Source organism: Panicum virgatum, chromosome 3N, assembly GCF_016808335.1.
Source record: "Panicum virgatum strain AP13 chromosome 3N, P.virgatum_v5, whole genome shotgun sequence".
Classification (NCBI taxonomy): domain Eukaryota; kingdom Viridiplantae; phylum Streptophyta; class Magnoliopsida; order Poales; family Poaceae; genus Panicum; species Panicum virgatum.
Window position 1 is genome coordinate 55,889,817 of NC_053147.1, and position 25,070 is coordinate 55,914,886.

Below are 25,070 nucleotides of genomic sequence, written 5' to 3' on the forward strand. Positions count from 1 at the left end.
CTCCCCAACAATTCACAGCTTTCTTTGTAATGCACGTCCAGGTCAGTACATGCTTTTCCTCATTAATAAAAGTTTGTATGGAGGCCAACTGATTCATTGCTTACATACCAACTTCTGTTTGATGAAGGTATCAACACGGTTTTGGTCTGCTAGTCCCCCGATTTTACTGGGCTGCTGCTCATATTTTGGCTTCCCCAAACTGCTCCTCCAAAAGATGGGGCTACTTGATATGTGTTTATTTCATTGCGTACATTTTTCTAGGTTGTCTACTGTTCTCCAACTTCTACCCCTTCACGTAGGAACAGTGGCATTCCTGGTTGCAACATCCAACAGTGAACACCACAATGGATTTATATAGTGCTCATCTTTGGGTGCTTTGGCTCAACTAGTTGGAGCTAAATGTTTCCGTAGTTAGGCGCTCCCAGGTTCCGCAGATATATATGTCGACTCTCACTTGTTTGGAACTAGCGGACATTTTCCTTATATTTTAATATATCAGCCAATGTATTATTCGTTCTACTTGTTGGAAAATGTTTTTGTAATTCTTGATGTGGCTGCTTCATTGGCTTGAGGTTCAAACTAACCTTATTCAAGTTGGCTACCTTTTGTGAAGGTTTTGGTCTAGGGATTGGCAACTGGGCTGTAAGCTGACTCACAGGATGGGAATTTGCTAAATGTAGTGTACAATTTGAATGTACCAGGAATCCAGCATGAAAAAACAGGGCCATGTTTCCAAGGACATTCAGCACATGGCAATAACAGCGATGAACTTATGCCAAGTTAATTAACAAAAATGTTCAACAAAATTTAGTATTCATTCCAAAATCTGATACAGCACAAAATTCCAAAATCTGATACAGCACAAAATTTCCAAAATCTGATACAGTACAAAATTTGGGTAGTACATGTTCAGATCTCACAAGGCCCGGAGGCAATCTCTGGAAGATGTTACTAAACTATGAGCATAGAGGTGATAAATATTATTCATCAACTGTGAGCTTTCATGTTAGATCAGACATGTTCAAACAGAGCAGATTCATGGCAAAGACTTTAGCATGGAGTGAACACTAATGTGATCGAAGATCCAGATTATTACAGTGGTAGCTGCATCTTCTCGAAAACAATTATAGCAACAACTGGACCTGCCACATCTCCCAAGGCACAGCCTGCAAGACATACAAGGATACCGTTAGCTGATGTCGCTTCATACTTATGCTAATGCACTGACCTTATTCTGCTAGTTCTACATGAACTATGAACACACTTTTTTTTTTTTGAGAAAACAAGCGCATGCAGCATCCTATTACTTGCACTCAAGAGAGCTAGGAAATTATTACTCACCAAACCATTGTCCATGCACTGGATGGAGGAGAGCACCAATGCCTGCTCCAACTGAGGCCAAAACCAAAGAGAAACAACTTTTGATGGTAATGCCATAAACCTTCCTCCCAAACAATCTGAATTTATCCATATCGTCAAACTGTTCATCATCGTCACTTGGTAGTGTTTCGTCGCTTGGCTTACGGATGAAACATCTGTACACCTCAATTATGGATTGCACGACCCAAGCAGCAGCTACTCCCAGTGCATGTGCTGTTCAAAGAAGAATTTGTGAGAACAAGAAAATTGTGAGAATGATCCCTCAAAAGAAAAATGCCAGCGCTAACAAATCTGACCTCGGAATGTTGTTCTGGCAACACAGAATGTGTACTGTGGAGTTGACATTCCCCTTGCAGCTTTCCTCTTTGCTGATTTTGAAGCGTCTATTGAAAGAGAATTACATTATAATGCATAAAAAAAGGAGTGGTAGATAATAAAGTGATAACAATAATAGTCATAAACTGAAACAAATGAACTGCAAGAGGAAAGAAAATGTAAGATTGTCATGTATTAATACATTTTAGCATATATTGTAGCAAAATATATTACAGCATCATCATATATGACATCTGTCATGTCATGTGATAATGAAAAGAAAATGTAGCTAGCATATCTATCGGACATGTGGAGATATGTACAACAACAACATAGCCTTTTTTTCCAAGCAAGTTGGGGTAGGCTAGAGATGAAACCCGAAAGAAATAAGTTCAAGGTTCAGCCACATTGATAGCTAGTCTCCAAGCGCTCCTATCCAAAGCTATCTCTTTAGAGATATTCCAATCCTTAAGGTCTCTCTTAACCGACTCATCCCACGTCAGTTTAGGTCTACCTCTACCCCTCTTTACATTATCGACCCGCTCAAGAACTCCATTACGCACCGGCGCCTCAGGAGGCCTTTGTTGGACATGTCCAAACTATCTCAGCCGATGCTGGGTAAGTTTCTCCTCAATTGGTGCCACCCCGACCCTATCCCGAATAACTTCATTCCGGACTCTATCCCTCCTTGTGTGCCCGCAAAACCACTGCAACATCCGCATCTCTGCTACACTCAGTCGCTGGACATGTCGCCTTTTTGTAGGCCAACATTCAGCACCGTATAACATCGCCGGACGAATTGTTGTCCTATAGAATTTGCCTTTTAGCTTTTGTGGCACCCTCTTGTCACAAAGGATGCCAGAAGCTTGCCGCCATTTCAACCACTGACTTTCATTTCCCAGCTAATGTATATTAGTGGAATCTGATGACCTAGACATGTACAAGAAGAAATATCATAATCCAGATAAAAATGAGATGCACATGTATCCACTAGAAAAATGAATTTTAACCCAATCTTAGCAGGAATGCAAAAAATCCAACCCTACCACATTTCAATTAGACTCACCAGATAAAAATGAGATGCACATGTATCCACTAGATATTTCTTATCTGGTGAGTCTAATTGAAATGTGGTAGGGTTGGATTTTTTGCACTCCTGCTAAGATTGGGTTAAAATTCATTTTTCTAGTGGATACATGTGCATCTCATTTTTATCTGGATTATGATATTTCTTCTTGTACATGTCTAGGTCATCAGATTCCACTAATATACATTAGCTGGGAAATGAAAGAATTTTCGAAGTTGTAATAATACTAATAATACCAGTCTGTTTCGCAATACTTTTGCTGTCAAAGTATCACACCATTGAGAATAAAAGCCACTCACAACACCTACTTCAATGATATAAATGTGGTTAAGATCTGGTTAATAAAATTTATAGAGGCATGCGTGGTTTTTAAAAGACTATTTTCTTAGACTTTGTGTACATTTGATCTGTGAACATGATGATTCACAAATACTGTGATATAGGGGAGCAGTCTTTTTTGTCATCCAAATTATAAATGTCCGTATTACACTATTAACAGCTTTGTAAGAACAGATTCAGCTGGAATGTTCACATGGCCGTGAGTTAAAGTTCACTAAGTTAAACAATTGAGAGAGCAGGCACCTCTATAGCACATTATAGAGCACCAAAACGTGATGTGTGCATGTGGTCCACAAGTTTTTCTTCAAGCATGTTGGGTTGTTGCTCGACAGATTCATAGTTATGGATTTCTGGAGTAACACGTTAAAGTTTCCTACATGATGATATTGATACAATGCTGGTGTCAACCTGATGCATAGCACAGTACTTTGAAATACCAAGAAAACTCATCAGATGCCACAAGTTGGAACAGATGAGAAAATTAAAGAAGCCTTATTACCTTTGAGAAGTTTCCATGCTGTTCTTTGTGAAACATGACGAACTACAATCCTTTCCAATACTTGTCTGGTTGTGACAATAGAAGTCTGAAATGTAAAAGGACAAGAATATATATAACTTCATACTTTGAATAGGAAAAATAAAATGGCCTTTTGGCCAATCTTAAGCTTCTTCAATACAACTTAGGCTTCAGGTTATACGTGCCATAAACCTACCTTCTCACGGGTTAGATTATTTGGTGTTTTAGTACAACTGTACAAACCAAATAATTTTTTTCATGACAATCCAAGGAAGCCCAACCTAACTGGCCTTGATTCAGATTCCAAGCCACATGAGATTACTAGGAATGAAGTTATAGTTCATATATACAGACAAACATATTATTACTTATTTTGAAGGTAGTCAAGATGGAATGCTAACATCACAGTAATATTCTTAAAAAGTGCTGCAAGAAAAAAGAATTCAAGCAACCTTTATTCAGGTGTGGTCATGGTTCAGCTAGGCGCTAGGCGGATTCTAGGCGCTGGCCCACTGCCTAGCGCCTAGGCGGGATTAATCGCGCCTAGGCGTTCCTAGGCATTTTTCTAGGCGGTGATTAATACACACCATATACTCTAAAAAAAAGAAAAAAAATAAGGAACTAGTGGGCCTTGAATGGAAAAGAAAGACCCAAGGCAGCCCAAATAGCCCACCAGCCCACCTCCCCCACCTTATCTTTCCACCCGTGACCCCAACGCCGCCTCACCTCACCTGGTTTGACGCAACGACGCCTCCCCGTCATCCTCGCCGCTTACCCCTGCATCCTCTGCCCCGCCGCCCTGCCTCCGCCGCCGCCGAGGTTCGTCCCCTGCCTCCTCCTCCTCCTCCGAGCACCTGCCTCAACCTCCTCCGGCGCCGCTGCGCCCGTCCCCTGCCTCAGCTCCTCCCCCACCGGCAACCTCCGCCGGACGCCCGCCGCCACCGCCTAGGAGCCCGCCTAGCCCCAAATCGACGCGGTGCCCCTCCGATTAGCGCCTAATCGCGCCTAATCGCCGCCTAGGCGCCGCCTAGCTGAACAATGGGTGTGGTGTCAAGTTACACACTAGAAACATTCAATATCAAGGTAATGAAGTGCTAAAAATTAGAACATACTAACTAATAAATCTGGGTATCTGATCACCAGTTCAACAATAGAGTGTGTGCACAAAACATGTAAAATTAAGTGCTTGCTACTGGAGATGCATACTAGGAAGTTCGTTAAAGTTAGAGAGCTGATTGCAGGCAACTTCATAGAAAACATGTACAAGTAAATAAGAAAAATAAAAGAACTCACCTCACGCATGATTTGCTTCACTGAATTGTGGAAGGGAGTAACCAGATCCACCTTCTCTTCAGGAGCATCTTGAAGCAGATCTTCGTCCTCATCATCAGTATCAGTGTGAGGTTTAGGCTGTATGAGTGGCAAGTAATACAACAAGAAGGACCTCAGGGTTGTGATGGTAAAATTCTTCAACCCAAACGCCGAAAAGAGTGGCTTCAGCTCTGAAGGGTATTCCTTTGTTGGGTACTGGAAGTGGTCTGTTCCTGCTTGTTTGATGGAGTCGAGGATCTTGGTATTCAGGTAATTAATAAGTTCAGGAGCACCGTTCCATCCAGCAGTCGTGCCAGCATCGCAATGAGCAACAGTAAACCCAGGAAAGCTGAAGCGAGAATGCAAATTAACCAGTGTCAGGACAATAAAATTGAATGAAGCAAAAGAAGAGCATAAGAAAACTATAAGCAAAAATAAACGTCTCATCATCAAGACAGTGTAGCAATTTTTTACTGAGTAACTTTCAGATATAATCAAAATCCAACTTTTCTAAACTATAATTATAATCAATCTTCCTGCCCGCAATAATCTAATAAAAATATAATCTTCCAACTTCCTGCTCCTCCCCCGATCAGGCAAGAGACGCCAATCAACCTACGGCGACCAAACCCCGCACCACCGGAGCCTAGCTCGCTGCCTGCACCTCGAAGACTCGACCAAATCCCTAGACACAGCTTGCTAGTTGCTACACAACGCGTCGAACAGCTAGACCGCGGCACGCCGACACGGGTGGCCCGGGCGCTGGCAACCGAGCACGCGCCGGGGGAACCCGCGGCTCGCAGCGCGATAAGCCCTAGCACGAGCAGAGCGAGGAGGGGCAGACGAACCCGAAGAGGTGGCGCGCGGAGAGGGGCACCCCGGTCGAGGAGAAGGCGGCGGCGGCGGTCGCGGCGACGGCGGCGGCGGAGAGGCCGGCGTGGGAGTGGGCGGCGGGGGAGGCCCCGGCGCGGGGCAGGCGGGAGGTGAGGTCGAGGAGGAGCGCGAGGCCGACCGTCATGGCTGGCGCGGGGGGGATCTCGAGCTTGTCGAGGCGAGGCGAGGCGACGTGGGGAGCCGAGCCGACCGCGCGCTGTCGAGGAGAGGAGGAAGGAGCGGAGCTGAGATAGATATGGGCCGGGTCCGAGTTCGGGCCAAATTCCGCCCAGCACGGCGTGCTAGTAATGGACTCTTCTCTATTTTTAAACTGAAAAATGGAAAGTAATGGACTCTTCTCTTTTATTTTAACTGAAAAATGGACTCTTCTTCTTTTTATTCTTCTTATATTATTATTATAATTGAAAATCCAACTTTTATAATTCAAACATGTTATGTTTCAAAGTTTGAAATATTTTGAAAGCACTCTAAACATTTTTTTGAATGAGAACACAATGAAAATAGGTGCACTCGATGGGTGCAATTATACGCCAGCTGTTGTCCTGCTTGCCGTCCTCCACCTTCATCTCCGGCTGAGTCGTCGGATCTGCCGTTGCCGACCCACCCAATCTGATTTCATTCTCTCCTCTTGTCTCCCCTCGCCGCCCATATCCACCGACGGCTCTCGCCCGCCGGAGACTCGCCACCACATGCCGCCACTGCCTAATCTAGCTTCGCAAGAGGGCTCACTACCACTCCTCCTCCGCCGTCCACCGGATATATCCACCGACGGCTCTCGCCCGCCGGAGACTCGCCACCACATGCCGCCACTGCCTAATCTAGCTTCGCAAGAGGGCTCACTACCACGCCTCCTCCTCCTCCGCCGTCCACCGGATATCTCCCACCACCTGCGGCTGGTGGTGCCCCATCTTCCCGCCCACAACACGTGGCCACCGTTGTTCTTCCACCGTCGAAGGATCTCCTCTACAACTAGAGAATAACACCGACCTCAACCCCCGACCTCGAAACTCCGAACACGAAGCTCCGAACCCGACTCGGTGAATGGCGAGCTTGAGGAAGAGAAGAGAAGGAGCTCGCAAGCGTGAGGAGGAAGAAAGAGGAGAAATCACTGGGCTGTGTTGGGCCGAATTGAGGTGTCGCTCCTCAGCTCACGCTTTTGTATTGCGAGATATGTATGTCACCGCACTCAATTGGTATTGTCGCATCATCAATTAGATACATATGTATAGAAGTGGATCTCACAAGTTGTGATGGATTTTTAGACGATTCTTCACTGCAATAATCATCTAGGACTGCGTGCTCAAGCTTCGATGCAGCTTTTGAATATGTGTGCTCTGTTTTCTTGCGTCCTGTTTTCCGTTTTTCTCCTGCCGCATCACGACATACAGTTCTATGGGCTCAACTGCAACGGCCAGTTAGCAGCTCAATATGGCCAGCCATGAAGTGTAAATGGGCCTTTTTGAGCCTGTTACTGTGTGTCTGCTTGGCCAGGGTTGCAACTTGCAGCAAAATAGGGCACCCAGGAATGACAGTACCAGGAATCGGTTTGATTTGAGCGAATAAAAAGGCGATACACAAATCCTAGTCGTCGAATGATACGCCTAATTGTACCCTTTTCCTTCTGCTGCTTCTGTTTTACCTTCACTTGTAAATACACTCTTAAACATCCATAAAATGATTTTGCTCTTGGTACGGTGCTCCATACTATTCTGCTCTTGTTTGATATATTGAACAGTAGTACACGTTCAAGAATGTTCTTTCACACAAAAACATGCTTAGGAGTACGATACAATTAACTGCCACCATTTTTTCTTGTTCATAGGTTATTAAGTACAATAGACCCTTGCGAATCCACTTCTTGTTCATCATCAAACAAGTGGTAGATAGGTTGCCGTACCAACACTTGGTTAATTAGTTCTAAAAAATCACCTAGGCCAGTGCATCAAGATCTCGACAGAAATAAGGAATTGCCTCTTAGGATGGGGACACAGAAGCACAACATTACATTCATGGCTCGCTTTGGGAACACAATTTCGACGGTCAAATGGCAGAAAAGTAAAGTTCTTTAAGGTTCATAGTACTATGCCCTTGCCTGGTCCCTTGCACTTGCAGTATGTATCTTTCTTGAGAACATATATATATAGTATATGCCTATGAGAATTAAGATAACAGACCTAAGCATTGGTTGCTGGCTACCTTGAATAGCAAGCTCACAAAGAACAAGAACAAGGTACAACTATACAAGTTACATTGTTGTGGTGCCCTACACAATTGGAGCTTAAGTTAGAAGGAATGAGATTGTCGCATCTGGCGCCCTAACCAGTAATTTGAGTATGTACCAACATTTCACACAGTAGCAACACAAGTAGAAGTGAGTTGAGGTTTTTTTTAGTTTCTTAGGCCTAGTTCTAGACTGTATAAACTGCACGTATATAAATGCATGAGGCAAAAGAAAATCTGCAGAGAGGGGATTTGCACGTGATAGTGTACTTTAAAGTCTTAAAATATTCAACTTGTATAGTTGGCATTTGTGTATACTACTCAACAGGATCATTCATGTCCTTGGAAAGGGTACCTAGCTATTAGTGGTTAGTGTAGCTTCTCAATTATTCCCTCTAGTTCAATTTTGCCCCCTAGCATGGTCCCATGTGATGCTGTTTATCCAAAAAAAATATTAGCGAAAAACTTCCCAACAAAAGAAAAAAATTATATTCTTTTATGCATGGGTAATAAGCTATAATAATGTTGCTTTAACTTTAAATAGACTATTAATTCTGGAACGGAGCACTACCATTTCCAAAAACATATTTTTTTTGAACGAAAGGCACTCGACGAGTGCGTTTCTATTGATATAGCAGAAAAATATAAGACTACAGCCCTGAGAGGCCATAGGCAGGAAACAAAAAGAAAAAAAAACAACAAACTCGTCCGGTTGGATTGGGATGTCAACACGGGTTACCGCTCAACTATACTCACTGGCCGGTTGGATTGGGACACCAACGCCGTAGTTCTGCTGCACCCAAACCGACCGCCCGACGGCATGAAAAACACCAAGTCCGGAGCAACCCAACGCGCGGGGGCCTCGCCACTTCCGCCATTGGACGCCACTCTCGCGTGCGCGGGGACCTCCAACCCACCACTCAGCACGCCTCTCTCGTGTGCGGGGACCTCCAACCCGCCACACGGCACCACGCTCCATACTCATTTAAGGGATTGCCGTCGAGGCAGCAAGAAGAGGTGCCCTGCCTCCCCGGGACCTGAACCAAACCGCCAGACCACCGACGTGGTTCGAAATCATCACATTACTTTCCCCCTCGCACGAAGACGCCGCCCTCGAGCCAGAAGACCGAAGATGTCGCCCGCGCCGTCTTCCGACGTTGTACCGCACCGGAAGGCTTCAGCCGTGCTGAACACCCCGCCGCGATCCGCTGCAGGCCAAGTCGTCACTGATTGTCGTTGCCTATCGCCGTCCTTCAAACGCTGTCCTGCACCGCACTGGAGACTGCCACACAGCTCCAGGTGCCGCGGAACGTTGCAAGCAGGCGAACAACAGCCGAGTGATGACCCCCGGCCACCAACAGAAGAGCAGGCGTCTTGGCGTGAGGTAGGCAACCCCCTTCTCCGCACGCCCTCCGACAGATTTGCCACCACCGGCCGAAGTAAAACGCGAGCAACAGGCCGGCTAAGTCGCCGAATGGTGTCTCTAGAGACGACGCCTCCAAGGAGGTCATGACGCCCATAGGCGCCGCCGTCGCTTGTCCAGGAGCTGGACCGGGTTTTCACCCAGAAACCTCGTACAGGAGGGTTGCAACTCTAAAATGACGCCGTCAACAGGGAGAGCGATGCCCGGAGGTGCCGCCGCCATTTCACTAGAATGAATCTGGCAAGGGCTTTCGCCCGGAGTGCCGGCACCCCCACTGCACGCATTTGTCGCCTCAATCCGGCACCATCACTGCGGCCGCCCCAACCGAGGGGCGCCACTGTCACAACTTCACAAAGCCCGCTGCCGAAGCTCCATCTCCCTCCGCTGTCCTCGCGACCCGGCCCGGCAAAACAAGAAGTCCCCCACGGCCGGCGGCGCAGCCGTACCACCGCACGCCATGGTCAACTCACACGGCCGCCGCTTCCCTGGCGCATCGCCAGCTGCCCGCCGCTACCCCGGCTTGTCGGACGCCGCTTGCAGGCCGCCTACAGCGTCAAAGCCGTCAACAGGTCATCTGGCAGCCACCACCAACGTCGGGCATCCTCGCGGGCCTATACACGCCATCGCTTCGCCGCCGCGGCCTAGCCACCGCCGGAGGAGCCTGGCCATTGCAGCCGCCGACCTAGCAGCCGCCGGCCACCGGGCCGCGCGAGTAGAGCCGCCGCAGCTGCACCAGGCAGCAGATCCACCACCTGGACCACCGGATCTGGCCTACGCTGCCCTGGATCCGGCCTCACCGGCGCCAGCGACGCCCGTCTCGAAGAAGCTCCCTTCGTCATCCATGGCGCCCGCGCCCGCTGGGAGGAAAGGGGGAGGAGGCAGCTGGCTGGCTCCGGCGGCGGCACGGTGGTGGGGGGAGGGAGGAAGGCGGGGGCGGCGGCGCCGCCAAAGGTGCCACCCGTGACGCCCACGTGGGGGCGACGCAGGGGCTGGGCTGAGTGGAATGTAAAAAAAAACATATTTTGTAACTGAACATCTGTGTGCTGAAACTGAATAAGATTTTCCAAAAATATTGTGCTGTCAACTCTTGAATAAAAGGCAACTCGAAAGTATTATATGAAAATATGAATTGTTGGTGTTGAAATAGTCACTTTTATGTCCTGTGATGCTCATTATATCATGGAAGTGCATTGCAAAAGTTCTCATCAACAAAGAAAAGATGAAAGTAAGGCCACCTGCCTTGAATTAATTATTCTTCCAGCAATCATAATGAGTAGCTTTCAAAGAAAAAAGCTAATGAAATAAATTATCAGAACTCGTGCACTTCTTTTGCAAAAGCATGCAGTGCTAATCTACTATAGCTTTGGAATGTGAACCTGAATCTATTCTGATGCATCAACACGGCATCAGTCAATAATTTTCGGAGCAGCTGAAAAAGTTCAGCCAAGCATACACTCCTGGAAAAAGTTTTAGAAACAAAGTTATTCAGGTCGGCCTAAAAGGCCTACCAAAAATACTGAAATTCATAACACACTGTTCTATTACAAGTGGCCTATAAATGTCACAAAGTTGTGATTTCTCCTGTCAGAAAAACTGAAATTCTTGTGATTTTTACACAGGGGCCTTTCTCCTCTTACTTACAAAATACTTAAGTATCCTAGTTTGAGACCCCTAGATGTTTCAGAAGATTTGTTTATCACAGATTTTAAAGATTTCAAAATCTAAACAGCCAGTTCTAATCTAAGGGACTTCTTGAAGCACAGCGAAAAATCAGGCAATTTTTTTCCCAAACTTTCAAAAAATGGAGGCCTAAATTCCAATCACAATCTGTGGCGGAGGACGGATGAAATTTGAGGTATGGCGGAGGCGGAGGCGGGGCGGCGGCTGCGGCGCGGAGGCGGGCGGCGGCGCGGAGGCGGCTACCGGACGGGCGGCGGGCGGAATGCAACGCGGGGGGAGAAAAAAAATTTTGAGCTTAGATTTTAGATATAGCGCGTGGCATAGTGCGTCATAACAGACGCTTCGCCCCTGGAAACTGGCCCAACTGCGTGAAGTGAGAAGACAGTGTGGCGGGAGGTCAAGGACCTTGACCAAACTATCCAATGCCACTGAAATCTTTTACGTCCACACACACAGCACCCAAGGAGCCAAGGACTGTGCGGTCACAACAAAGCAGGATCCTTTTTTTTACTGGCTCTCTCTCTCCTCTCTTATCTCCAACGGGGCAACACAAGAGATCTCATGCGCACCATGCCTTAAATAAAGTTAGCTGGTTGTCGTCCTCGCGGCCTCACCCAGATCGACGAGCCTCCTCCACGCCGACGTTCTTCATCTCCACCTCCTCACCATTGCCTCACCGAGCGTCTCCGCGGTCAAGCTTTCTCCTCTACCCGTGGGCGCAGCGGGCCCCTCCAGTCCTCCCCCTTCTCTGCTCGGCGACGACCCTGTGCTACGACGGCTGTTGCCTCCTTGACCCGTGGGATAACCACAGGTTGTCTCCGTTCTTTACTCTCTTCCCAGACAAGATCCGCTCCCTAGCGCTCGAAATGCAACGCGGAGGGAGGAAAAAAAATTTGAGCTCAGATTTTAGGTATGGCGTCCGCCATAGTGCGCCATAACAGGCGCTCCGCCCCTGATCACAATAACATCATATCCCTCCACAGATCTAGCGACACTCTGAAGGGGTATGTTTAATTGGTGTACAAGTGCCTTTTCATTTCTGTCGTTTACATTCATAGTCAAATAACCTTCATGGCACTTGAGTGAGAATATGAACAATCTGATTTGTGTACCGAAAAGATATTTCTTAAGATAACAGGGAGGAATCAAAACCTTACAGCATAACTGGAGCTAGTAGGATGAAACAAGTCACCAATAAACAAAGATGAATCAAGTCTAGAAAACATCAAGATGTCCCCTTCAAGAATGTGCCTGAAAAGCATATTCATTTCAGGACCCACACATTGTTAAAACAAGGACCCACAGATGTGGAAACAACAAGAAGATAGGATCAGCAGCTAGACAGTGAGATTTTGCCAGTGTGCTTGTACACTGTGGGAATGATTGACTTATTCGTCGAGATTTGTGGTTCAGCGCCTTTTGCTCGAGCTCATGGACCGCGAAATGATAGGTGCCTCTTTGAGATGTCTCTTTCGATTTGTACTGAAGGCCAAGCATTAGTGAGAGAGAGAGAGAGAGAGAGAGAGAGAGAGAGAGAGAGAGAGGAGAAGAATCCCTTTTTGTTTTTCGCAGAAGGTTCAGTAATCATGAGAGCTTGTGTGACCATACTTTCATGGTTGTTGGGTTTAGATGCATCATGATCTCAGCTAACCATTGTCATCTAAAGCTGAAAAGAAATCAATTGGTGCAAGTTGACTGAAGGCTATTTGTGATCAGAACACTATTTGCACATTTGGTTTATGCACAGTTGATTGCAAGTCGATGTCTATATTAATTATTTATGTGCATATAAGAGATTCAGAAGACACATGACTCTATCAGTTTTTATTGGTACATGCAAGAACCTAAACACACCTCTCATGATTATAGGTAGAGAAAAATAGTTTCTGGGTAGATATAGTATTGAACGATACTGTCGTGGTGTGGCAAACCACAGCCGGGTGGCGTAATGCACCCGCCTAAGCCCAGAGGGTGAGTACTCGGGGGTTAGCTAGGACTAGTTCATTCTCGCTCAAGAACACCAAGAACACGATGAACACACACCGGGTTTAGAGTGGTTCGGGCCGCCGGAGCGTAATACCCTACGTCCACTGTGTGCTGTATTGCTCAAGACTGAAGAGCTTGGAGCTGAGTCCAGCGTGCGTCTGCGTGTGCTCTAGCCTGCCTAGAGTCTGAGAGATCTGTGTTCTAGCGGGCGTGCTCTCCCTTTTATATGTCCAAGGGGAGCACGTACACTGAGCGGGGCCCCGACATGTGGACCCGGCGATGTATTATAAACTACACTTTGGCCTTCAATGCCTCAGATCTGGAGATCTTGTCGTCGTCTTCCGTGAGTAGCTTCTCACCAGGGATGGTCTTGAGCTGTCCTGTCAGAGTAGAGTCTAGCCTCTGCAGCCGCGTGTCGAGGTCATGATGAAGCGCCGAACTACTGACTCAGTCCACTATAGCAGCGTGCACTATTGCTCCAGTCAGTAGTTGGTCATCATGACTCGTCGCCTATGCGCGCGGCGCTGAGTCCTTAATGCTTGCCTTGGTAACTGACGAGCCACCTCGGTAACTGGCGATCCACAGTATGGACTGACAAAAGCTGCCCCGTGCCCAGAGGCAGCAGAGCCCGCCTCAACCACTCGCACTTAATGCGGGTGGGTGAGGGAGCTTCCAGCAGAAGGCTTGTGCCCGCGCCCGCGTCTGTGTGACACGTGGCGGCTCCGGATCCCTCCCGAGCAGCTAGCTGAGCCGAGAGCTCACGGGGTCCGGATAGGCACATGGAGGTCCCGGACCCATCTGCGGGAGTCCGGATGGCACGTGGAGGTCTCGGACCCACCTGCGGGGGTCCGGGTCCGCGGCCATAGGTACTGAGCATTTCCACCTCTGGGACACGTGGTGACACCGGACCCGTCCCCGAGCAGGAAGCGGCTCTGGGACCGTTGGTCCGGTGAGATAGAGTCAGACCCTAGGGGTCCGGCTGCTCAGCTCCTTGGGGCGTAGTTACGGATAAGTACGCGAGTCTTGGCACAGTAGGAGTGGGTACCCCAGCTGCAGGGTACCGACAGAGGCCCCTGGGCCCGCCTCGGGAGAGGCAACGAACCCGTAGGTGGGTGAGCAACTTGGCTGCTTCTGGCGCCCAGCGGTACGCGCTGCAAGGGTCTTGTCCTGCGTCGTCCATCCTTTGGGTCACCTGCTGCATCATCACATTTGGACCTACACATGACTCAAGGTAGATGCTTAGTAGCGTGCCCACGGGTCCCAAATCCTGTTGGCTGTAATCCTTTGAGATAGACAGCTAGGTTCAGTGAACGGAGCTCAAGGGGCCGGCCTTTAGGTTAAGAGAAAGTCCGGACCTCCAGGTTCCCAGTCCTAGGTACTACGGCAATCATTCACAGGAGGTGGTGCGTGCAGGCTTAGGGTACGGAACCAGGCTAAGCGGCTACACGGCTCCAGACCTCCCCGGAGAATGAGTGCGCTTCCCTGAACCTGCAGGTTCCCAGGGGTCCGAACCCCTCTCTTCCATGAGGGGTCTCGAGCTAAGTCACTAGCTAGCCAACTCAATTCGGACCACAATCACTGCACAAGAGTAAGAAGCCACGTGGGGGTTAGCGCAAACAGAATGCGTAGATTGAAACTGGAATGTAACATCTTTAGAGGCGAACTGAGAATAAACTTTTCCCTTATAACTAGATGTACATGAGATGTGCGATGTAAGCCAGAACACGGGTTTATGAGGCCGGAGCTGTCCGGACCTCCGGGCCCCCAGTCTTAGGTACTACGGTACTCGCCCTAGGGAGGTAGAGCATGCAGGCTTAGGGTACGGAACCAGGCTAAGCGGCTACACGGCTCCAGACCTCCCCGGAGGGTGAGTACGCTTCCCTGAACCTGGTTCGCAGAGGTCCGGACCTCTCCACGGGGGAGGCTCACCGGACTTGACCACACGGAAGTACTACCTAGTTACAAAGGAAAATGTTTTATTCCCTGCTGGGCCTCTAAGGGTAGGACTTACAGAGATGTAGAGTCGGGGGTGCGACCGGAGTCGGCTTTCCGCCGGAGAGATCCACCAGAGTCGGCTTAGTGCGATCGGAGTGGGCTTTCCGCCGAAGCGGGCTTGGTGTGACTGGAGTCGGCTTTCCGCCGGAGCGGCTTTGGTGCGACCGGAGTCGGCTTTCCGCCAGAGCGGGCTTAGTGCGACCGGAGTCGGCTTTCCGCCGGAGCGGGCTTGGTGCGACCGGAGTCGGTTTTCCGCCAGAGCGGGCTTCCTCACATGAGTGAGGTATGCTGCGAGCTGGGATTTGTCACTCCGCCTCTCGCAGCTTGTGAGGGGGCCCTTGATGGGCGCCCTGACTCTTGCCGACGTGCAGCGCGCGCCGCCACCGACGGTGGCTGCCCCACAGGCACGGTTGCCCCTGGAGCAGGAACGCGAGAGGTGTGTGGCATGGAGGACGCCACACCCTCCGTCATCTCCACGTCGTCCACCCGAACCATGGAGACGAGGGAGAGATGAACTGCGACCAGCTAACTCTGCCCCTACCTGGCGCGCCAAATGTCGTGGTGTGGCAAACCACAGCCGGGTGGCGGAATGCACCCGCCTAAGCCCAGAGGGTGAGTACTCGGGGGTTAGCTAGGATTAGTTCGATCTTGCTCAGGAACACGATGAACACGGCAGGTTTAGAGTGGTTCGGGCCGCCGGAGCGTAATACCCTACGTCCACTGTGTGCTGTATAGCTCTTGTGCTCAGGATGAGTCAAGCTTCCCTACCCCTCCTCTAACGGGCGTCTCCCTTTTATAGAGCAAGGAGGGCGCGTACACAGGTGTTGGACCCCGACAGGTGGGCCCAACATGGATGTATACTATAGATACTAATAGAGCTATAGTGATGGAGAATCTCTTGCCGGATATACTTCATCGTCTTGTAGACTCTCTGACCGAGGGGGTCTTCTCCTGTCCCATCGGCGAGGCGCCCGTTGAGGTAGTGTAGGTTGCGGCGTAGACTGTTGGGTCTACCGCGTAGGCGCTATGATACTCCGTCGTCGAGTTGTCGTGTCTAACTGGCATGCGTGGCGTGGGCGGTGCCAGAGGCTGCACCGCGCGCCTTGGTAACGCGCGGTCAATAGTACAGCCTGGCAAAAGCCGCCTCGGGCTCTGCTGTGGCAGAGCGCACTTACGTCTACCGTATTGAATGCGGTAGGTGGGCGTGTCTTCCCGGGGAAGCGTCGCGCCCCTACGCGTGCCCGCACATGCGGACGCGTGGCGGCTTCGGACCCTGACAGGCGGGGTGTCTGTGCTCTCCCCGCTAAGGGGTCCGGATAGTATTTGGGGGTCCGGGACCTGGTGGGAGGTCCGGGTCCCCTAGCCGAGCGCTCCCTTCTCCGGGACACGTGGCATCACCGGACCCTCCTCAAGCGGGGAGCGGGTCCGGGTCCGTTTGTCGGGAGAGTAGGGCTCCGGACTACAGGGGTCCGTTCGCCCAGCCGTCGAGGCGTAGTTAAGGATAACTACGAGACTCTTGCCTAGGCACAGCAAGAGGGGGTACCCCAATCCTAGGGTACCGACAGATACATATCAGTCCATGTTTCTGTGCATCAATCGCACCATTCTGTACATGAGCAAGAAGCTGAGAACTGATTTGTGGATGAACAGGTGGACTTGAACTCATACACAATACTTGATCTAGGTTGTTTGACATTGCAATGTTACCGAGTCCTCTGTTACAAAAATCAAATATAATGAAGGAAAGTTAGCATTAATATTTAGTACTATTTAGCTGACCTACTGTTCTGTAATGAGAACAGAAAAAAAACCAAAGTTCTGGAGGCATTAGAAAATACTATTTAGTAGTATATATGTTGTTCAAAGTATGTAAAGGTTACCTTTGATCTTGTTATATATATTTGCATATAACAGATTAGCATTTGTCATTTGCAGCACCTTGTTGTACCTACCTGTAAGCATATCCTGGCAACACATAGTCTTTTAGAGATCTGATCAGAAAACAAATAGGCTTTTAGAGTACCCTGGGAATGGGGAAACTACCGGATGCTAAGCGTTTCATTCAAAGCTTGTACTGTCGGTGGCTATTTTAACTTGCATGCTTGTCTGATACTCTGATATGCTACTTTGCAATCCTACTCTGACACTGTAGATATAATACTTCTGGGCCTTCATATTTAAAAGATTTCATTGAGGTGATTGAGGAGGACCATTCCAAAGTAGATCTAATTTGACTCAGGTCCGTTGATGTGTTTACTAAACTTGTATCTTTGCCTCATCCAGTATTAATGGCTCATGAAACTCGAGAAAGGGCATTGTTTTTTTTTATCACATAGGATTCCAGGTTTACAATTCATGGGTTCTGTGAAGGTTTGATCTATATACCGATTGGTTGCCCCAAAGACCAGTACTGTTAGAAAATAGCATGATACTTCGCTTCTACATTTTCTTGTCTATACATATACCACAATATAAAAAATATAGCTCTGTCAGCAAAAAGAAACACACTTGCGCATTAATCATTCACCACGAAAATATGAATGTGCAATAAATTAACAAATTATAAGACTCGCCATTTTTTTTTAGAAAATGGAAGCTTTATTGATCTTAGACAATTACATCAAGATGATACAATCATACTAAGATCCAACCCGACCTCTGCATAACTAGGATACACACAACCTATAGAGTAAAAGAAATAAAAGAGCGACATGATAAAAATTATGCCGTAGCAAACTACAACATACAACTTTATCTTCAACTCTTTGCCTCCTTCATTACCATAGCAACACCTGGATTTCGAATAAGGCTCCTAAGACAACGCCACCAATGTGGAAACGGTACGCGCACGCACCGCTATTGCAATAACCCAACCAATTAAGGCCAGATCATAGGTTTTCACCCTAGAGAGCAATTCTTCGGAATCCAAACAATGCCTTCAGCAAGACCATTGCCAGATACAACTAGTTAAGGTCAGACCTTGGAATTTCTTCCTGGCACCGAAGAATCAGTACCAAACAAGTACCACATAGACAAAGTCACCTGGCGCTGCTCCCCTTCTTGCCAAGCTAATGCTACCAAACATACCAGACTTGGCCCACTTCAAACAACCATGAACTCCAAGTCTAGCAAACCATCTGTAGCCTCGTCTTCCGCGAATACCATGCTACAAACTGTCCAATATAGATACGTGCATAGTCCACCGGAACGAAGTGCAGATGAAACCTGTCTTCGGAGTAAGAGAATCCGCAAATTGAAACCAAGATGACACGAGCCTCTGGAACTGCGTGAAAGACACAGGCAAAAATAGGGTGAAGATGTTGTCGCCAGAAGTAGTCGCGAAACCCGAAGCTAGCCTCTCCATCGTTGAAGCCAGAGGCCCTCACGACGAGTAACCGCGGGAGCGCTGCTGTCGCTGACACAGCGTCTCCACCAAGCACGCGAAGACGACAGGCGCCACCGTGCCGTTAGGTCGCGCCGCGCGCCCGCGGACGACCGTAGCCGCGCCGAGACACGCCTTCGGGGTGACCGCGGACGCCGCACACCAAGCGCCGACACCACCGCTGCCGGGCGAAGCCGCACCTCGGCGCAGGCAGGCCGAGCCGCATGCCCGACGCACGCGCCACCCGCAGCAGGGCGCTGGCGTCGCAAGGGGACGGCAGATCCGATGGCATGTCGGCGGCTTGCCTGTGAGAGGATGCCGCCGCCGCATGCCCCGGCACGTCGGAGTTTCGGGGGAACGTAGATCCGGTGGCCGTGGTGGCGGAACCGGCCGATCCCCGGCCGGATCTGGGCGCAGACGTCCGGAGCTAGCCGCCGCCGCCATGGCTAGGGCATCCTCCCGAAAGAGCGCGAAGGGGGAGTGGAGGAGGGGAGGAGGTTGTTGGAGCCTCGCCGCCACCTTTCTTGCGGCTGCACGGACTTCCTGCAGCTGCTCGGGTGACGGCGAGGGGGTGAGGCGCCGCTGGAGGGGAGGCGGCACCGGGAGCGGGGGTTCCGCCCAAGCCGCCCCGAGGAGCGACGCGGGGGCCTCTACGCGGGTTATCATTTGAATCATACTCACCATTTTTGGGAACAAATAATTTCCACAGGATGGGGCAAATCATGAATGAACATTGAGCACCTCCCATTGCAAGGGGAAGACTGCTGGGAAAGGGGAGAAATTTCATTACGGCCTTACCTTTCATGAACAAAGTAAAACCCTGCTTTTGATAAGGGTGACAGGTACAGTGAGTGATAGAGATGAGTATGTGAGGCCCATGCGGTAAACTTTTAATTAACCCAGTGCACATGGCATCCTCTTACTACTAAGCTTATCAGAACCCCAAAGCTCTGCCTTGCATTTGTCATCCCATAGGCAAACTGCAATGGACCACACCTTAAATATTGCTGTTATGCGACTTAACAACTCTGACCATGATGCAAAGACAGCAGTTACCTTCATAACCTAGTGCTGCAAAGGACAGGGGTGGTGGGCACTGGTCATTTCACCAAAAAGTTTCAGTTTTTCTATGCATTCACTGCTGCAGTTACCTTTGCCCCCATCCATCAGTTTCAGAAAAAATGGTACTCCAGATGCATTCTCCATGGTGAGCCCTACTCTCCTCCTCTGCTTCTCCTCTTTGTGCCAATTCAAAAAATCCATTTGATAGGGAAACACACAACCTTTGCTTGCTTTCTCTTTCATGCCTGCCTCATCATGGCTTCGTCCTCCTTTAGCATTTGCATCATTTGTGCCACTAAAGCTCCCGCCCTTGTGAAGCATTTCTTGATGCCTCCCAGCTCCCAAATGGCCATACAACTCACACTCATACTCATTTCATGTAGCCTTTACAGTATGTATTCTTCTTCTTCTTCATCTTCTTCCCTCTCAGCATCTTCCTCGCTTGCATTGTTGGTTCTTGTCATCTCCACCTGCATCTCCTTGCTCTTCTCCAACTTCAGACACCTGCTCAAAGCAGCCACCACCCACAAAGGTAAGGCTCCCCCTTCAATGGAGGGGGCTGTGCATCAGGAGAAGAGCATTATGCCACAAGATGAGGTGACAGAGGATGCGCCGGAGGATTTGATGGGGAGCCTATCAGATTCTTCAGAGTGCACCACAAACGACGAAGAGTGCACCGAGGAGGGCTCAATCTCAGAGGACATCGACGATGACGATGAGAGCCTCATTGAGATCTCTCTTGTTGATGGGCATTATGTGGGGGCAGAGCAGGATGAGCAATGTGCATACAAGAAGGAGCTCCACGCCGAGTTCTTTCCTGAGTTGGTGCTTGACAAGCGAGACTTCATCGACATCTTGTCGGAGATCAGCGAGGAGGACAGCCTGATCGAGATTGACATCTCTAGAGGCTCCATCAAGTGCTCAAACTTCGGTATCAAGACATGAAGTCGGCAAAGGTTTGGAGAAACTGAAACCTTCCTCTGCTTTGGTTCAAAGCTCTGATCAGGGAAATTAAGGTAGCAGGTTGTACCTGTCCTACTACATGCAATGCTCTAAGGTGTCCTTTTTACGAGAGCTTATGGTTTTCTTTGTGGTTCTTCAGCGGAAGCCTTGTTTTTGTCCTCTGTTTCTTAAAATACTATAGCTGAAATAACGTGATTGCACATATTCTGATAAATGTCCTGTACTTCTTTTCTTTGATATATTTCTATATATATTCAGTAGATGGTAACTATGTCAGTACTGTGCATAACTGTATATGCGTATGTACGTTGATTTAAGTGTGGTTACCAGGATAATTTTACCATGTAAAACGGGCTAAAATTATTTTGACTGATGCATTAACACAAATATTCAGCTAACCAAATAATGTCACCTTAAACTACTTGGTATGGTTTATAGATAAGGTCAGCTTTTGTCCTTCTGAATGAAAAGCCCAAATTTATTCAGTACAGGGCACTGGCATATGGCTCAAAAATAATTGTTTAGCTCGTGCGGCTAATGTCCTTTCAGCAGTTTGATTCTTTGAATTCGAGAAAGGCTACGAGATCTTCATGATTTGGGCCTGCATTATTAGCCTCAGCACTCAAGTACCAGTGTCCTAAATTAGTACTAGTGCTACTACTAGATCAATGTATGGTCGTTAACAGGTAGTACTGTATGATTAAATGGACACTTATCATGATAGATACTTAGGGCATGGAAAGTAAGGCGCATAATTATTATTCTTGTTGAAAGTAAGGGTTTAGTTGGCTGGAAAAGAGCATTGAATAATGAATCTTGTTGAAGAGGTTGGCTGACTGGAAAAGAATCCAAGAAGTGTTTGGTTGGTGCGAATTATTATTGGAAGGAAACTAGGTAAGGAGAACTTAGAGGTGGAAGATTTCAAATTTCTTGCTTGGAGTTCAAGCCTTCATGGTTATAGGAACTTTAGTGGGATGGGGGAGAGAATTTCAGAGCTCAATGTTCATCAAGGCTTGTTGAGTTACAATTCTCTACTGCTAAACGTATCAGCCAAATACTGGTTCATCATGATTTAAGTTATATATAATATCTCCCATTGTCAAACCAATCAATGAAACGGTTGAATAAGAACTCCTTGCTGAACTTTGCCCCTAAGCCCAACCAAGGGCGGAGCTTCATGCTGGCCGAAGGGGGCCATGCCCCCGGCTGAGCAAAATTTACACGTAACGAACAGTGATTTTACTGTAGCAAAGGGTGGCCCCTCCTCATTCTTCTGAAATCGGAGATCAAGCTCCACCACTGAGCCCAACGCATTGGAAACAGACGAGTGAGATTAGAAGTCAAACTCCGGTACTAGTTCCCTCCTCGAACACCCACCTCCATCACTTGCTAAACGTTCTCATATGGCTATTTCCGTTTATATTATTATTATATACAGTAAGTACGCCGCATAAAAGATAATATGGGCTCGAGTGAAGCCGAAACAAAAAAAAGCCCATGATGCGAAATTAACTAGAGGCCCAACCCAGCCCAATATTTTGTGGGCCGGAAAACTTTTTCAACACTGGGCCATGATGGCAGTGGCAGCCCAGACGGGGCGCATTTCGATTTTCCTGGCCCGCGGAGGAGTTCGGTGAGCTTCTCCCAGACGGCGGGCCGAGACCGGATCCGAGGGCCTGCCTCGCCCACGTCTGGGGGTCGCCATGGCCTGCTTAGCTATGCGAGCTTACTCCAAGAATGTTGGAGCTTCACTTGGCCTGGGAGCGTGTCAATGACAGGCAAATTTTTTAAGTTTGCAAGTGGCACTGAGTTAGGAGGCAAATGTGCTAGTATCTCACGTCAAATTTGCAAATAATATAGTAATTAGTTTGAGCATCTCTGGGACAGTGTAGAGTACGAGCGACAAATCCGAGTATCATTTGTACTATTAAGAATAGTGACAAACCGTGCCATGCATGCATGCATTATTTGAAAACGCAAGAAGACTTGAAGCACGAAAATTGCATTAATTGGACAGATGTGTCCACTCGAATCCCTAGGAAAACTAGAACGCATAAATTCAGGAAGATAATATTTGAATGCTTCACAAGAACAAATTATGCATAGAACTCAAAGACAAATAGATTAATTAAAAGCTTCCATGACGAAATTATGATCATAATACATATACTAGCTCCGAAATTCATAATAATTAAGTTCCATCTATTTGATATGAATTTCATAAAATCTGGTACTAGCTAGCCAGATATAGCTTCCAAATCCATCCATCTACTTAAATATACTTGGATCAGCAGCGAGGGGCTGTTCACCATCAGATCCTTGAACCCCTCCGTCTCCAAGACCGCGTCAAGATCTTCGCGTGACCCTCCGGCGATGAACTCGACGCACCTCGCCTTGAGCTGCGAGCAGCCGTGCCGCTCCGCTAGAGCCAGCGTCGCCGCCGCAGTGGTGTTAGGATCGGCGGCTCGCCGTCCTATGATCGTCGCGGCTGCCGGCGTTGCCCGGAGCGCGGTCGCCGCGAGCAGAACACGAGAGATGGCGAGAGAGTTTGTTACTGCGAATGGCGCAGCCTTTTCTGATGCATTGTTCCTTTCTTATCTTGGCCTTGATCCCCCCCCCCGTCGGGTCAGCAGCTACACGGTGCGCCTTGGATTGCGGCACCCGTGCGACATGCATGGCCTTAGGATGCGGTCTCAGCGTGCACACGTGTGCAATCGCCATGCCACCTGAGATTCTACGCAGTTACAGAAATATGCAGTTGCTAAACTTAGCTAACTAATGCATCTATATGTGATAACTATAACTGGCAAGATTACAGGATGCAAATGCAACAAATCACCTCCCTAATCTTGTCAAACCTTGATGACGCCCAGCTGCCTTCTCAGTTCAGCAAATCTGATCCTCCCAAGTGCCTTGGTGAGGATGTCTGCCAGTTGGTCATCAGTCCTCACATGTTCCAATTCCACCACACCATCAGCCACGCACTCTCTGATGTAATGGAATCGAGTGTCAATGTGCTTTGTCCTCTCATGGTACACTGGATTCTTGCTTAGTTCTAGAGCAGATTTGTTGTCAATGAGAAGCCTAAACTTCTTCACCTCTGAATTAGTCAGATCAGCTAACAACCTGCTCAACCACACTCCTTGACAGGCTCCTGTTGCAGCTGCAATATACTCTGATTCACAGGAGGACAGTGACACCACTCTTTGTTTCTGTGAATTCCAAATAATAATGTTGCCCCCAAGAAAGAAAACCATGCCAGTGGTACTCTTCCTCTTTTCTATGTCACCTGCATGATCACTGTCAGTATAATCAAGCAACTCTGAATTTGACCCTTTGACAAACTTGCAGCCAAACTCAGTTGTCCCAGCAACATATCTTATGATTCTTTTCACAGCAGCCCAGTGTTTAGAGTTCGGTGTCTCCGTAAACCTGCTCACCATGCCAACAGAGAAAGCAAGATCAGGTCTAGAATTCACCAAGTACCTTAGACTGCCTATGATACTTCTGTACTTAGTTGCATTGGACACTAGTTCTGGTTTGCCAGGCAATAGCTTAAGATGCTGTTCCATAGGTGTGTCAACTGGGTTGCATCCTTTCATACCAGAGATCTCCACAATTTTGTTTGCATAAGCACTTTGACAGATAGTGATTTCTCCTGGTCCTTCCTTCACTTCCAAGCCCAAATAGTAGCTTAACAGACCAAGATCACTCATGCTGAAAGTATTTTTCATCTGCTGCTTGAATTTTGCAATTTCACTAGTATCTGGCCCACAGATGATTAGATCATCCACATACACCCCAACTAGAAGTAGTGATCTGCCAGATCCTCTTATGTACACAGCTGGCTCTTCTGCACTCCTAATGAATTTCAGAGTGGTTAATTCCTGATCTAACCTGTCATTCGAGGCTCTAGGAGCCTGCTTAAGGCCATATAGAGCTTTCCTGAGCCTGAGGACTTTTCTAGGTGCTTTAGGATCAAGGAACCCAGGTGGCTGTTGCACATACACTTCCTCCAACAGATTACCATTGAGAAAAACAGATTTGACATCCATATGATGCACTTGCCAGTCTCCTTGGACAGCTAGAGCCAGCAGAAACCTCACTATCTCCAATCTTGCAACAGGAGCATAAACCTCATCATAGTCAATCCCTTGGATTTGTGCATACCCTTTAACAACCAGCCTTGCTTTATGTTTCACAACATTACCAGCAGGATTCTGAAAATTCCTTGACTTTAAACACCCACTTGAGGCCAATTTCCTTGTGATGGCTTGGTAATTCTGAAAATTCCCAAGTCTTGTTCTGTACAATTGCCTCTAATTCATCTCTCATAGCTTGTCTCTAACACTCTTCTTCAAGAGCTTGCTCTACATTCACTGGTTCATCAGCTGCCAGCATGCAGACCCCACTGTACTCATAGTCTTGAATATGATCAGTTTGATCATACAACTCAGCTAGTGCCCTGAATTTTACTGGACCACTAATTGATTCTTGACTGGATGGTGTCTGCTGA

The 25,070-nt window shown here is 48.2% G+C and overlaps 2 protein-coding genes across 2 annotated transcripts; one reads left to right on the forward strand and one right to left on the reverse strand.

Annotated features, from left to right (window-relative positions):
* Window positions 1–784: 784 nt before the first annotated feature.
* Window positions 785–6,039, reverse strand: LOC120666248. The gene is made up of 6 exons (XM_039946046.1): window positions 5,798–6,039; window positions 4,932–5,298; window positions 3,621–3,705; window positions 1,677–1,763; window positions 1,342–1,593; window positions 785–1,166 (listed from the first exon to the last, which is right to left on the reverse strand). The coding sequence occupies exons 1-6, from the start codon at window positions 5,965–5,967 to the stop codon at window positions 1,093–1,095; spliced, it is 1,035 nt and encodes a 344-aa protein (XP_039801980.1). The 5' UTR covers window positions 5,968–6,039; the 3' UTR covers window positions 785–1,092.
* Window positions 6,040–19,507: 13,468 nt separating this feature from the next.
* On the forward strand, window positions 19,508–20,830 carry LOC120666249. The gene has a single exon (XM_039946047.1). The coding sequence runs from the start codon at window positions 19,847–19,849 to the stop codon at window positions 20,534–20,536; it is 690 nt and encodes a 229-aa protein (XP_039801981.1). The 5' UTR covers window positions 19,508–19,846; the 3' UTR covers window positions 20,537–20,830.
* The last annotated feature ends 4,240 nt before the right edge of the window (window positions 20,831–25,070 follow it).

Bases quoted from the DNA above. Each gene is read 5' to 3' on its own strand.
- LOC120666248 (XM_039946046.1), bottom strand. From the start codon at position 5,967: ATGACGGTCGGCCTCGCGCTCCTCCTCGACCTCACCTCCCGCCTGCCC. The intron at 3,706-4,931 runs GTGAGTTCTTTT...TTTACATTTCAG, and splicing joins TGAAGCAAATCATGCGTGAG to ACTTCTATTGTCACAACCAG. The intron at 1,594-1,676 runs GTCAGATTTGTT...TTCTTTGAACAG, and splicing joins TGCCAGAACAACATTCCGAG to CACATGCACTGGGAGTAGCT.
- LOC120666249 (XM_039946047.1), top strand. From the start codon at position 19,847: ATGGCTTCGTCCTCCTTTAGCATTTGCATCATTTGTGCCACTAAAGCT.